The sequence below is a fragment of the Plecotus auritus genome, assembly GCF_963455305.1.
Source record: "Plecotus auritus genome assembly, chromosome: 6".
NCBI classification, from domain to species: Eukaryota; Metazoa; Chordata; class Mammalia; order Chiroptera; family Vespertilionidae; genus Plecotus; species Plecotus auritus.
The window spans coordinates 85034831-85047567 of NC_137773.1; the positions used below are offsets into that span (position 1 = coordinate 85034831).

The window sequence follows — 12737 nt, forward strand, 5'->3', positions numbered from 1 at the left end:
GGCCCGCAGCCTCAGGGCTTCAGTTTCTCTCCTGGTCCCAGCGGCCGAGGCTTCTGTGTCTCTCCGAGCTGGCCGCGGGCCTCTTTCCCCTTCGTCCTGGCGGCTGAACTCCCCGCGCCGCCAGTCCCAGGCCTCAATCCTAAAGAGGAGGCCTCGGATGGAGCACCAATCCCCTGAAAGCAGAAGTCTTGCGCCTCAGTTTCCTCACCGGTACCTATGAACCCTCAGTTACCATCCCCGCCCCTGGAGAGTGGTCTCAGGCCTCAGTTTCCCCAGTGGTCCCCCGGAGGGTTGAGCCCCCGACTCCCAGTGTTAAATGCGCGGGCCCGGGCCTCAGTTTACCAGCTCGCACGGGCGGGCCGAGCCCCCCACCCGCCCATCAGCGGTGGCCAATGGCAGAGGCGCCCCCCGAATTGGGGCGGAGCCGCATCACGTGCCGGGAAGAAAGAACTAGCGGGGCGCGGGGTTGGAGCAGCCATGGCAGGTACGGCGGGCCTGTGGGGGAGCCGGCGAGGCGCCGGGCGGGGTGGCTGGACCCGAATAGGGGCGCGCGACCCCGCTGCAGCCTGTCGCTGCCCGCAGCTCCGGAGCCGCTGTCCCCGGCGGGCGGCACGGGCGAGGAGGCGCCGGATGAGGACGAGGATGAGGCGGAGGCCGAAGACCCCGAGCGACCGGCGGGAGCGAGCGGAACGCGCAGCGGTGGCGGAGGCGGAGGCGGTGGCGGCGGCGGCAGCGGGGCGGGAGCAGGGGGCGGTGGCGGGCCGGGGGTCGCGCTCCCCAGGCGTGCGGTCACACTGCGGGTGCTGCTCAAAGACGCGCAGCTGGAGCCCGGCGCCGGGGTGCTGTCTATCTACTACTTGGTGAGCACTCCCCATCCCATCCCAGCAGGGGCAAGAAGGGGAACTGAGGCCCAGAGCTCCCTTGCAGCAGGCGGAGCCTGGGAATGGGGAGGGGAAACCGAGGCACGGACCATTCAGACCCAGCACGAGCCCAGAAGGTCATCGTTCACCAAACACCCCATTCTACAAAGGAGAAATTGAGGCTCAGAGAGGATACCACTGCTCTCTTGGCTGTGTGGCCTCGCTCAACCTCTCAGTATCCTACTCTTCCAGTTTCCTTCTTTGTAAAAGGGGATTTCCCCCGCCCTCCTCCCATGGGGTTGTATGAGAATTAAATGAATAAAGCGCTCAGCAAGGTGTCTGCTACACAGTAAGTGCTTTGTGTTTGTTTGCTCTTATTACTATTGTTGTTTGGTTTGTGAATGGTACAATTTGTGAATTGAGCACCTGCTGTGTACCAGCATGTTAGGTATTAGGGACACAGCAAGGGATCAAGACAGACCCTGTCCCTGCCCTTTGGGGGTTCAGTGAGGGGAAGGGGGGTAGACACATACTTGGGTGGTTTTGATCCAAGCTGGTCAGGACTGCGGCAGTGGACATATAAGTACAGGGAGGCACCTAAGATAGAAAGCTCCAGGAAGGGGTGCTGAAATGGGAAGTGGGTGCTGAGCCCTGGGAGCAGCATTGGGTCAGGGAGGACTTCCTGGAGGAGGACTTGGTGGGTACCAGGTCCTGGGCCCAGCCAGCCCACTGTCACTGCAGGGGAAGAAGTTCATGGGGGACCTGCAGCCAGACGGGAGGATCGTGTGGCAGGAAACAGGGCAGGTGTTCAACTCACCCAGTGCCTGGGCCACCCACTGCAAGAAGCTAGTGAACCCCGCCAAGAAGTCGGGCTGTGGCTGGGCCTCCGTCAAGTACAAGGGCCAGAAACTGGACAAGTACAAGGCCGCCTGGCTCAGGCGACACCAGCTCCACGTGCCTGCAGCTGTTGCCGATGAGGTGCGTCCTTTGGCCTCCTGGATTAAGACTTAGACTTCATTGTATGTAAAATGGAAATGGTAATAGCAGTACCATGTGTATTAGACAAATTTAGGTCGCTTAAAATATGTGTGTACATATCTGGCTGGCAAGTCTTAAATCTGTAGGGCCACTGGCAGGCTGGAAACTCAGGAGTTGGTGCTGCAGTCTTGAGGCAGAATTCCTTCTTTTCTGGGAGACCTCAGTTTTTGGAGTAGACTGACTTGGATGCTGGTCCAGATGGGCGATGATGGGGTGGACCAGACCAGCCATTGAGATGGAGAAGTGGTCAGGTTCTGACTAATTTTGAAAGTGGATCTGATGAGATTTGCTGATGGATTAAATGTTGGTGTTAAGAGTTTTGTTCTGAGCAAGTGGGTAGATGGGGTTGCTGTCATTGGAGATGTGGGGATTTGGGAGGAGTAGGTTTGGGGGGATGGTCGGGTGCATCATGGCTATATTGAGTGTGAGCACCCCCTGCATGGTGATGTTGACGGACAGCAGACCCTGAGTCTGGAGCGCAAGAGAACTCCAGGATGTAGACAGGTCTGTGGGTATCATTGGGGCATGGGCAGGATTGGAGTCCTGAGAGTAGACCAGGCTTTCCTGAGGGAAGAAGCCCCAGGATCCATCCCTGAGCAACAAGGGAGAGATGGGGAGGCTGACAGGACCCTGAAGGGGGACAGGGAAGCTGGGTGAGTTTAGGATCCCTGAGAAGTTCCCAGCAGGAGAGGGTACCAGCTTGGTCCAATGCTGCTGGGAGGGGGAGGAGGGCAGAGAATGAAATGTGACTGTTGGGTTTGGACACAGAGAAGTCCCCTTGGCAAGGGAAGTTTAGGAGAGAGCAAGAAGAGAGGTTATTGAGAGAACATAATCCATGCAAAGTGCATGCTTGCTCAATGGAGCAACTGAGCATATGCTAAATTCTTTGCACACATTAACTTGTTTCACCCTGATGCCAGCCCTATTGGGCTAGAGGTCATTGTGTGGGTTTACAGGTGACCATAGAGCTCAGATAGGTTAGGGTGCTTGCCTAAAGTCACACAGCTTGTTCAGGATTCGAACCTGTGAGCCACGCCAGAGCCTTAGGCCGCCTCTGCTCACTCACTCCCTCTAGTGGACATCTGAGGCAATGGCAAGGACCTAAGGGTCAGGCAGGCCAGTAGTCTGGGTGGAACTTGGGGAGGGTGGAGGGCACTCAGCTGAGGGTCCCGCTGCTGTCACCCCCACCCTGCCAGAGCCCAGCCAGTGAAGGGGAGGAGGAGGAGCTGCTGATGGAGGAAGAGGAGGAGGAGGTTCTGGCAGGGGTCTCAGCAGAGGACAAAAGTCGAAGACCACCTGCAAAGGGCCCCTCAGAGCCTGCCCATCCTGGTGAGAGGCGTGAGGGAGGGGAGGAGACAGGGTGGGCGACATGCAGAGCTCAGGTGCAGGAGGAGGCTGTGGACAGGTATGGCCTTTCGTTTCCTCAGTGCCTCCAAGATGCCTGGCTGACTTCCTAGCCCATTAATTTCACTCTCACTGCCTGACTTCTAAAGCTCTAATGTTGGATTTCTTGCTCCCACTGACCAATTTTTTTTTTCTTTTTTCCATTGACCAATTTCTTAATGTGCTGCCCAATTTTTTTCACCATGCTGCCTGATTTCCTTGTTCCCCAATAGGATTTCTTTGCCCTGTTTGATTTCTAAACTTGCTGCCTAATTCCACCTTCTCCCCAACCTGGTCTTCTGAGGTCCTCGCCGGATTTGAGCCCTTCATCTTGTTTTAAATCTCTGTCCAATTTATCAACCTGCTGCCTGATTTTCCAGTCCAGCTGCCTTATTGTTAGGGCTGCTTCTAGGGGTTTTTTTTCTCTCTTGGGTTGCCCTGTCTTTGATTTCCAGTTCCAGGCTGGGGAGGGACTGATGCTGCCTTTTTTCCTTACCCCAACCCCGCAGAGGCCACGCCCCTGGGGAAGCGAGTGGAAAACAAGATCCGGGTGCCAGTGCGGTACTGCATGTTGGGCAGTCGCGACTCTGCCAGGTCAGATATGTTCATGTCCCCCACACGAACCCCAGTTTACACAAGCTCTTGCTGGGGTGAGGGGGAGGAGTAGGGTGGGGACAAGGCCTCAGATCCTCAGATCTGGCTGGGGGAGGGCTGAGGAGCCAGCCTAGGGGTTCCTGAAGCTGTGGGACCCTCGGGCTTCTGCAGGAACCCCCATACCCTGGTGGAAGTAACATCCTTCGCAGCCATCAACAAGTTCCAGCCGTTCAATGTGGCCATCTCCAGCAACGTGCTGTTCCTGCTGGTGTGTGCCTTGTGGGTCAGGGGCTCCCAGGTCTGGGCAGAGGGCTGGAGTGCTCTGGAGGCAGATGGGGTCCCTGGAATGTCAGCTCTATGTGGGTGGGCACCTTGTCTGCTTGCTCACAGGTGCTCAATCAATGTTTGGGTGAAGGAGGAGGTGAGAGGGCTGGCCCCTGCCCATTACAAGAGCCCTGGACTACCAGGATGGATTGGGGCCGGGTGTAGCCCGAGTATGTCTTTTCATGTACCTCTTCCCAGGACTTCCACAGCCACCTAACTCGCAGCGAGGTCGTGGGGTACCTGGGGGGCCGCTGGGACATCAACAACCAGAGTGGGTAACTAGGGCCTAGTGGGCAGGGGGATACTTGGGGCTGGGTGGATACCCACGTCTTCTCTCCTTGCTCTGGGCAGTGCTCACGGTGCTGAGAGCCTTTCCCTGTCGCAGCCGGTTGGGGGACGTGGATACCGGGGCCACTATGGAAGAGGAGGTGAGGGGACACACTGGATTGGGGCATTCTGGGGTGGGATGGGTGGATACAGCTGTTCTGGCAGCTGGCAAAGTCAATGCTCAAAAAATGTGCAAATGAGCATGTGTGAGCCACTGCCCCACCTGAAACCTAGTAAGGGCTGGATACATTTTAATGGCCATTTTTTTAAAAAAAATCCTCACTCGATATTTTTTTCATTGATTTCTAGAGAGAGTGGAAGAGAGGGAGGAGGGGAGAGAGAGAGAAACATCGATGTGAGAGACACACACCGATTGGTTGCCTTCCAACTGAGGTACGTGTACCCTTAACCTGTGTGCCCTTGATCGGGAATCGAACCCGAGACCCTCTACTCCATGGGCGGACACTCTAACCACTGAACCAAACCAGCCAGGGCTTAACTGCCATTTTATTTATAAATATATTTTTATTTATTTCAGAGAGGAAGAGCTAGAGAGATAGAAACATCAATGATGAGAGAGAATAGAATCACTGATCAGCTGTCTCCTGCACACCCCACACTGGGGATCGAGCCTACAACCCAGGCATGTGCCCTGATCGGGAATTGAACTGTGACCTCCTGGTTCAAAGGTTGATGCTCAACCACTGAACCACATCAGCTGGGCTTTTAAAAAAATTTTTATTTTTTATAATATATATTTTTATTGATTTCAGAGAGGAAAGGAGAGAGATAGAAACATCAATGATGAGAGAGAATCATTGATTGGCTGTCTCCTGCAAATCTCCACTGGGAATCAAGCCAGCAACCAGGTCAGGACACATGGAACCATGACCTCCTGGTTCATAGGTCGATGCTCAACCACCGAACCACCCCCATCAGGCTGCCGTTCTTGATGTTTTCCTAATGGTTCTTAGTATGCACCTGGCACCGTGCTCAGCACTCTACACCCACCTCAGGGATAAGTCAATGGGTGGTGATTCAGCAAGAACCGTTCTCTTTCCGCCCCTGCTTGCCTCCACTTGAAGGCATTCAGGAATGCCTGTGCCTGCTCAAATGCACGCATATCCACCTCCTTAACTGTTTATTGAGCATCTACTGTGTGGCAGGCATTGTTGCAGGAGTTGGGACACAGCAAGGAAAATCACTTTGTGCCTTTGTTTCACGACAGGTGCATTTTTTATGTACTTGTTGACCATCCCCCAACCGGACTTGTTAGGGTGGGCGCGGGGGCAGTCCTGGTACACAGCCGATACTCATTATGTGTTGCCCTCACGTGGAGCTGGATGGGAGTCAGGAGCTCACCAAGGCTGGTAGGATCCCAGCTCCCCATCCTCTCCAGCCCTGCCTCTGTCCCCAGATCTATCAGAGCCTGCTTCTACGGGGCCTGTCCCTGGTGGGCTGGTACCACAGCCACCCACACAGCCCGGCGCTGCCATCGCTGCAGGACATTGACACGCAGATGGACTACCAGCTGCGGCTGCAGGGCTCCAGCAATGGCTTCCAGCCCTGCCTAGCCCTGCTCTGCTGTAAGTGCCTGCTGGGGTAGGTGTGTGTGTGTGTGTGTGACTCCTGGACCATGAGCCCCCCAGGCCCAGCCCCTCTCTCACTCTCCTCCCACAGCCCCTTACTACTCTGGCAACCAGGGTCCAGAGTCCAAGATCTCCCCATTCTGGGTGATGCCACCCCCTGAGGTAGGTGGGGCTCCTGGGGGAGGCCAAGGGTCAACATGCTGGATGTGTCATGGGGTGGGAGGCTTGGGGTGGCTGGTGGTGACTGGCCGGTGTCCCTGCCAGCAAAGGCCCAATGACTACGGTATCCCCATGGACGTGGAGATGGCTTACGTCCAGGACAGCTTCCTGACTAATGACATCCTCCATGAGATGGTGAGCTCACTCCCAGGTGAGGTGGGTGCACCCCTCCTCATGGGGCGGGCCGAGTCTGAAAGTGCCTCCTAGCTGGACCTACAGGACAAGGTCTGACTCGGGAAGGGGAAGCCGTGGCTGAATGTGCCACATCAGGGCCCTGGTCAGGTTCCTCTTCTGCAGATAACCACCTGTGTCTCTTAGGACCCAGTCCCAAGTCCTTGCAGCACCCCTCCCTCACCCCCCAGGCCTCCTAGTTCTGTACACACCAGGGATGCTCCTATCTCAGGCCTCTGCACCTGCCTCTCCAAGGGGAGACATGTGGAGGACTTCAGTGTTAGCAGGATGGTTTATGCCTGTGGCTCAGCAGGCATTTAAAAAACGGAGCTAGTTCATTACACCTGTGGTTTCACGGTATCTTTAGTGAGGCTAAAGCAGGGAGCTGTCAGGCCTGTGTGACAGCACTTTCAGCGTGCCTCCCTCAGCCTCTCGGGCAGTTCCCTCTCCCCTCCATAAACCTCCTGCTGAGCTCCCTCCCGTCTACTGGGTGGGCGCCTCAGTGGACTTCTGGGTGAGCGGTGTTGTCTGCTTGCATTAGCCTGGAAGCCTTCACGATAAGTGATAGGTAGCATCCTGCTCACTGCTGGATCCCAGTGCCTGGCGTGGGGAGGCAGGAGCGAGGGGTCCCAACCACCCCCTGTCCTGTAGATGCTGCTGGTGGAGTTCTACAAGGGCGCCCCGGACCTGGTGAGGTTCCAGGAACCCTGGAACCAGGAGCACACCTACCTTGACAAGCTCAAGGTAAGACTTCTACCCCAAGCCCCATGTGAACCCCTCCTGTAGGAAGACAGCTCTTGGGGAGCACCCAAGAATACACCCATGGGCAGCTTGAGAAAGGGATTCCTTAACTTGTTCTGTACAGAAGTATTTCAGCTGGAAATGAACAGTGCCCCAAAGCCTTGTTTTATCACGAGTATGGGGGTGGGAATCACTGTCAAAGTGGAGATGAAATGTTAAAGTCCTGTAGACTCCAAGACCCTGGGACAGCTCCGCTGAAGCTGCGCTGGACCCTACTTCCCTCCGCGGCCACTTAGAGGGTGTGCAGGGTTCTGATCTGGTTTAGAGTCTTAAGAGCTGCTGGTATTGTGAACGTGCACACTGGCCCCCTAGGTAGTGAGACATTTAAATTAGGCTTTTATTGGCCTCCGGTGTGTGTCTGATTTATTTCCTGTTTGAAAGTCATCCTTAGAAGATACTCTCAACTCTGCTTTGCATAGAGACAGTTCCACACTTTTGCTTGTTTTGTTCAAACTTTTATATTTTGTTAATCCTTACCTGAGGATTTTTCCATGGACTTTTAGAGTGGGGGGGGGGGGAGAGAAACATGGATGTGCAAGAGACACATCGGTTGGTTGCTTCCCACATGCACCCCAACCTGGGGCCATGGATCAAACCTGCAACCCAGGTACCTGCCCTTGACCAGAAATTGAACCCGAGACACCTTTGGTGCACGGGCTGATGTTCTAACCATTGAGCACACAGGCCAGGGCTATTCAAACTTTTAAAGAAAATAGTAACCAGGGCTTAAAGTTGTTTCTTGTCACCTCCCAGCCAGGCACTGGGCTGCTGGGGGTGAGGTGGGGAATGGGGAGCTGGGTGGCTCTCAGCATGTGGCTAGTGTGGGATCCAGGCTGGAGTGACAGGATTTGTAGAGTGCAGATGACCCCCTCACCCCAAACATTAGTCAGCTGGGTCTTGTTACTCAACATTCTTTTTGTTAAAAGAAAGCTTTGTTTTAGGGATACCACTGTGTACCTTGGGTAGGCGAGCCCCTCTGCCATGTGGCAGCGCTTGGGCCTTGGGGGCGAGGCCAGGCCAGGACTGCTGGACGTAGTCCTGAGGCGCCAGGCCTGATTGTTTCAGATCTCCCTGGCCAGCAGGATGCCCAAGGACCAGGGCCTGTGCCATGTGCTGGAGCAGGTGTACAGCGTCCTTAAGCAAGGGAACTGAGAGGATCGACCTCTGAGGACCTGGGAGGCCTCCTGGTAGACTCGGCACCCCCAACCCTGGGTGAGGGGGAGCAGATCGAGAGGTTTCGTTCGTGACTGTGCTGCTCTGTTCCTGTGGGACTGAGGTGTTCGATGGCAGGGGCTCATATAATAAAGGAGAGAAGCAAACAGCCCAGGCCTGTGTCTCACCCTGAGGGGAGCCTCCTAGCACTTGTTGCTGGGCATGTAGGCTGCTGTCTGGGCAGTGGAGCATTCATGCAGCTGAGTGTGTGGACAGTGCTTTACCCAACCCCAGCCCTGTCCCTTCCTGAGCTTGCTATGGGGCCGGTGTCCACTCCGAGAGGGTAGGTGGGCAGCTGTGTAGGCCCTGTCCTGACCAGAGACCCCTTGGGAGGGCTGTGGATGTCCCGGTGAAAAGAAGGCCTGCCCCACACCACAACCAGGCAAGAGACTGTAGAAAGAGACGTTTAATACTTCTTTTAAAAAAGTCAGGATTACATTTCCATCTGCCCTAGACTGACCAAGGCCATGCTGCTTGTCTGGGTCCGGATGCCTGTGTCTCACCCACTCACGATGGTGGGGGGGCCTTGGGACGAGCAGAGCCTGGTGTCATGGGGGCTGTGCAGGGTCACTGGGGGAAGGGAATGTGAACCAGGCCTGAGGCCAATTTCAGATGAGGCAAGAGGCGAAGCAGATGCAGGGCTGGGGCCCTGCTGGTCTGGCAGCTGCCTACCTTGGTCTGGAGGAGACAGCTGGGGATACTGTCAACAGGGGGATGGCAGCCAGCTTGGGATGGGGGAGGCCCTGTGACCCTCCCGAGCAGCCAGGGGTCTGGCAACATTCACTCATCAAAGCCTTTGTGCTTGACCTTCAGCAGAGAGGAAGCTGGGGGCTCCCATGGTCCCATGTATGGTGTGTGTGTGTGTGTGTGTGTGTGTGTGTAGCTGGTGGTGGCAGCTTGTGCCAGAAATGGTCCATGTGCTTGGTTAGGGGTAGGGTGGGCATGGATGTGTGGAGCTCAGCCCTGCACTGAGGTCAGGGCCTATCCTTAGGGGACCGGGCCCCTGGGTGAGGCCCTACTAGGGAGGTGGCATCTGTGGGCATGCAGGGGCCTGAGAAGGAGTGTCTTGGGGGAATTTAAAAGCAGGGTGGTGAGTCTGGGCCAGGGGTCCTGCTTGGACCACCCCATCACACAGACTTTCAGTCTGCTCACAATAAGGGCAGGTCAGGGTGGGCCAGGCCCCAGCGTGGAGGGGACAGAGGGTATGTGTGTATCTGAGTGAAGGGGACCCACCCAGAGTTACCAGTCCTGGAGGAAGTTAGTGTTTCTAAGAGCACCTTAGTGTTAGCCTCCCTCAGGGCGGGTGGGGAGGGGAGCCCCCACCACCTCTATGGGTGAGCACTAGTGTAAACAGGGCCCCTGGCCTCTCCGATTGGCCCTGCTGCCTCGAGTCCTGGTGCCCTGGGAATACCTCGGGAGGCCCTGGGAGGAGCACTACCCTTGCTGTGCTTCGGGCCGAGTGGAATACGGGCGATCTGGACGGAGAGGTGAGCAGGCCCACGCTGTCACTGAGGCAGGGGCACCAGCACCTCCACGTAGCTGAGGGGGAAGAAGCCCGACTGGCCATGGAGCATGCCCTCGTACCAGTTCTCGTCGATCTGGTTGGTCAGTGTGATGATGTCGCCCTCATGGAAGCCCAGCTCCCCATCGTTCTCGGGCTCAAAGTCATAGAGTGCCTTGCAGCTTGGCTGGTCCAGGGGCGCTGCGGGTGGGCAGGGTATGAGTGTAAGGTCTGGGTGTCCGGCTCAAACCCCACCTGCTGCCTCGCTGTGCCTCAGTTTCCCCTAAGGAGAGCCGCTCTTCCTCTGGCTCCCCAGGGTTGTTGGGAATAAGGAGCAGTGACACACACACGAAGGATGGAGGACCTGGGGGCGCACAGTGGCATTAGGATGCCCAGAGCCCATCGCCCTCAGGGTGCCCTGGACGCTCACAGCAGCCCGTTTCCCACTGGAAAGCTGAGGCCACAGAGGCAAGAACTCAGCTCCTTCCCTGCTTGAGGGTCTGAGGAAACCCCAACAGGTGTGCACTTCTACCGATCAGGGGCGTCAGAAAGACGCTCCCAGGACAGACTGGAAGGCACTGTTATAAACCGAGGCAGGGGCACACTCACGCATGCTCCTGCTGGGGGTCCGGATGGGCTTGTCGGAAGATCGGAAAGATGACGAAGCTGCTTGCAAACAAAACACACAGGTGGGCTCAGAGTGCTGAGGTGGGGCCTGGTCCCATCTCTGGGTCCCCTTTTGCAAAGGGCTTGGATGGGGCAGCAGGCTGGGGCTGCCCCACAAGAGGCCTGCCTCTGAGGCCCTGGGAAAGCACGGCCCCTCCCACACCTTACCTGTGATCTTGGGGGCTGGGAAGCCCCCGTTGGACTGCTCAGGCTCTCCAAGGTCAAAGCTCTCCCGGGGCTTGGGCTTATATTCACGTTTGGGGCGCGAAGAGGCTTCCCGCATCCTGCAAGTGAAGGGGGAGGTGTGAGCAGTCACAGAGCCTGTGTCATGAGCGAGGCTGTCAAGGCCAGAGAACAACACCCTCCCCCTCCGCCCCCAAGCTGATTTTGCTGCTGCCACATGGACAGTGGGACCCTGGGGAGGCTGTGAGATGGACACAACACACAGGGGAATCCTGGGGGACCCCCTGGGCCAGATCCCCAGACTAGGGAATTTTTCAGGTTGCCAAGTGGCCCCACCAGGGAACCACTGCCAACCAAGGAGACTGGCAGTGGAGGAAGGGTTCCTGGGGTCTGCCCTGAGTAAGCTGCATCCCATCCCCCCTCAGGTTGTCTCCTGTCCCACCTCCACTCCAACCCTCTCCTTCAGGACAGGACAAGCCCGAGGAGGTCCTACTCCCTTGCGGGATCCCCACAGCCCAGAGATTATGAAAAGCCAGCTGCCAGCCCAGGAATCCACAGCAGGGACCCTAGAGCCAGTAGTCCTTTCCTGGCCAGCACAGAAGGGAAGGGGCTCACCTTCGCTTAAGCTTGCTGGCCAGCTCATCCAGGATCTGCACGGCCTGCCGGTGGTATTCCAGCTGGGCATCCACCAGGGCAGAGAGCTGGCTCACCTGCTCAATCTGCAAGCAACCAGCCAGAGCTGAAGAGGGGGCTGTCCTCTAATTCCCATCTCCAGGCCACTTCCTGCAAGGAGCCTTCCCAGACTGCGCCAGGCACTGGGGCCCGGCTGACCTTTGAGCTGCAGCTGGAGAAGGGTGAAGGGCCCAAAGACACCGAAAGCCTCAGGGTGCCAGTTGCTGCCCACCGCTGCTCCTTGTTCCCCCTTCATTTCCTTCCCTCCTAAACCGGCACTGAGCCCTTGGGTGCTGGCACTTGTTTCAGGGACTTCCCAAGCAAGGGTAGTCCCCGGCCCATGGACGTACATCAGTCTCCAGGAGGTTGTGCATGCTGGTTTCAGCCACCTCCTTGGACTCTTCGAACTTCTCCAGGGCCTGGCGCAGCTCCTCATCGGGGATCTTGCCCTGCCGCTTCTTCTTATAGTCAAAGTCCAGGCGGCGGCCCTCTAGCTTCTTCAAGTGGTGCTGGGGGCAGGGCGAGGGTCACATTGCAGGGCCCCCCAATGCCCTGCAGCCCTGCTCGCAGCAAGTATGCACAGAGGTGAGCTGAGCAGGGGCCCAGGATGGGAAGAGCTCAGAGTGAGAGAGACATGTGGGATCCCTGAGGGCTATATGGGGGTGGGCATGAGGGACAGGGCATCAAGGCATACCTGGATCTCTTTCAGGTCTTTGTCGCACAGGTTCTGGAGAGGATCGATGAAGTTCTGCTTAACCTCTATGTCCAAGGAGTCCTTCACCTCTGCCAGGCACTTCATGGACTCCCCTGCATCCAGCAGGGCGTCACCTGAGGGGGTAGCGGGTGGGGGAAGAAGCCATCACAGGATGCCTGTGGGGCCAAGATACCCCAACTTTTAAAATGACCCCACAGCCAAGGGATGATCAGAAATCAGAGCAACAGACCATCACGTCTGTTCCTGAGCCAGTGGCCTGGGGCTGGTAATGACAAGTACCAAGCAACCTGCCCCTCCACACTCTCAGAAGGGACCAGATTTGCCCTGAATGCGCTGTGGTGTGAGCAGGAGGCCTTCCCTCAGCCTTAACACTGCAGGTGGTCCTGGGATTCTCCCTCCCCCCATGGGACCAGCCAGCACTAGAGAAGATTCTGGAGCTATGGGAGGGGAGTGCCTTCCTGCTCACCAGTGTGGGGAGGCTC

The 12737-nt window shown here is 57.0% G+C and overlaps 2 protein-coding genes across 5 annotated transcripts in view; one reads left to right on the plus strand and one right to left on the minus strand.

Annotated features, from left to right (window-relative positions):
* The first annotated feature begins 77 nt into the window (after positions 1 to 77).
* MPND (MPN domain containing) lies at positions 78 to 8627 on the plus strand. Of its 2 annotated transcripts, none has more exons than XM_080674764.1 (13): positions 78 to 484; positions 583 to 860; positions 1602 to 1838; positions 3095 to 3227; positions 3791 to 3875; positions 4047 to 4143; positions 4398 to 4470; positions 4551 to 4627; positions 5926 to 6112; positions 6207 to 6277; positions 6380 to 6469; positions 7157 to 7249; positions 8372 to 8627. In XM_080674764.1, the coding sequence occupies exons 1-13, from the start codon at positions 217 to 219 to the stop codon at positions 8456 to 8458; spliced, it is 1776 nt and encodes a 591-aa protein (XP_080530890.1). In that variant the 5' UTR covers positions 78 to 216; the 3' UTR covers positions 8459 to 8627. The 2 variants fall into 2 exon arrangements, with proteins under 2 accessions (XP_080530890.1, XP_080530891.1); XM_080674765.1 differs by having other exon boundaries at positions 5944 to 6112.
* Positions 8628 to 8906: 279 nt separating this feature from the next.
* Positions 8907 to 12737, minus strand: part of SH3GL1 (SH3 domain containing GRB2 like 1, endophilin A2) — a 56324-nt gene continuing 52493 nt past the window's right edge. Inside the window, exons 5-11 of one of the 3 annotated variants that reach the window (XM_080674884.1) lie at positions 12235 to 12368; positions 11891 to 12049; positions 11484 to 11587; positions 10854 to 10969; positions 10629 to 10685; positions 10103 to 10220; positions 8907 to 9088 (exon numbers count right to left, since the gene is read on the minus strand). In XM_080674884.1, the coding sequence (XP_080531010.1) occupies positions 9067 to 9088; positions 10103 to 10220; positions 10629 to 10685; positions 10854 to 10969; positions 11484 to 11587; positions 11891 to 12049; positions 12235 to 12368 (710 nt within the window). In that variant the 3' untranslated portion in view covers positions 8907 to 9066. Of the gene's footprint in view, positions 9089 to 9874; positions 10221 to 10628; positions 10686 to 10853; positions 10970 to 11483; positions 11588 to 11890; positions 12050 to 12234; positions 12369 to 12737 lie in introns of those variants that run through there. The other 2 variants (XM_080674883.1, XM_080674885.1) reach the window with 2 other exon arrangements.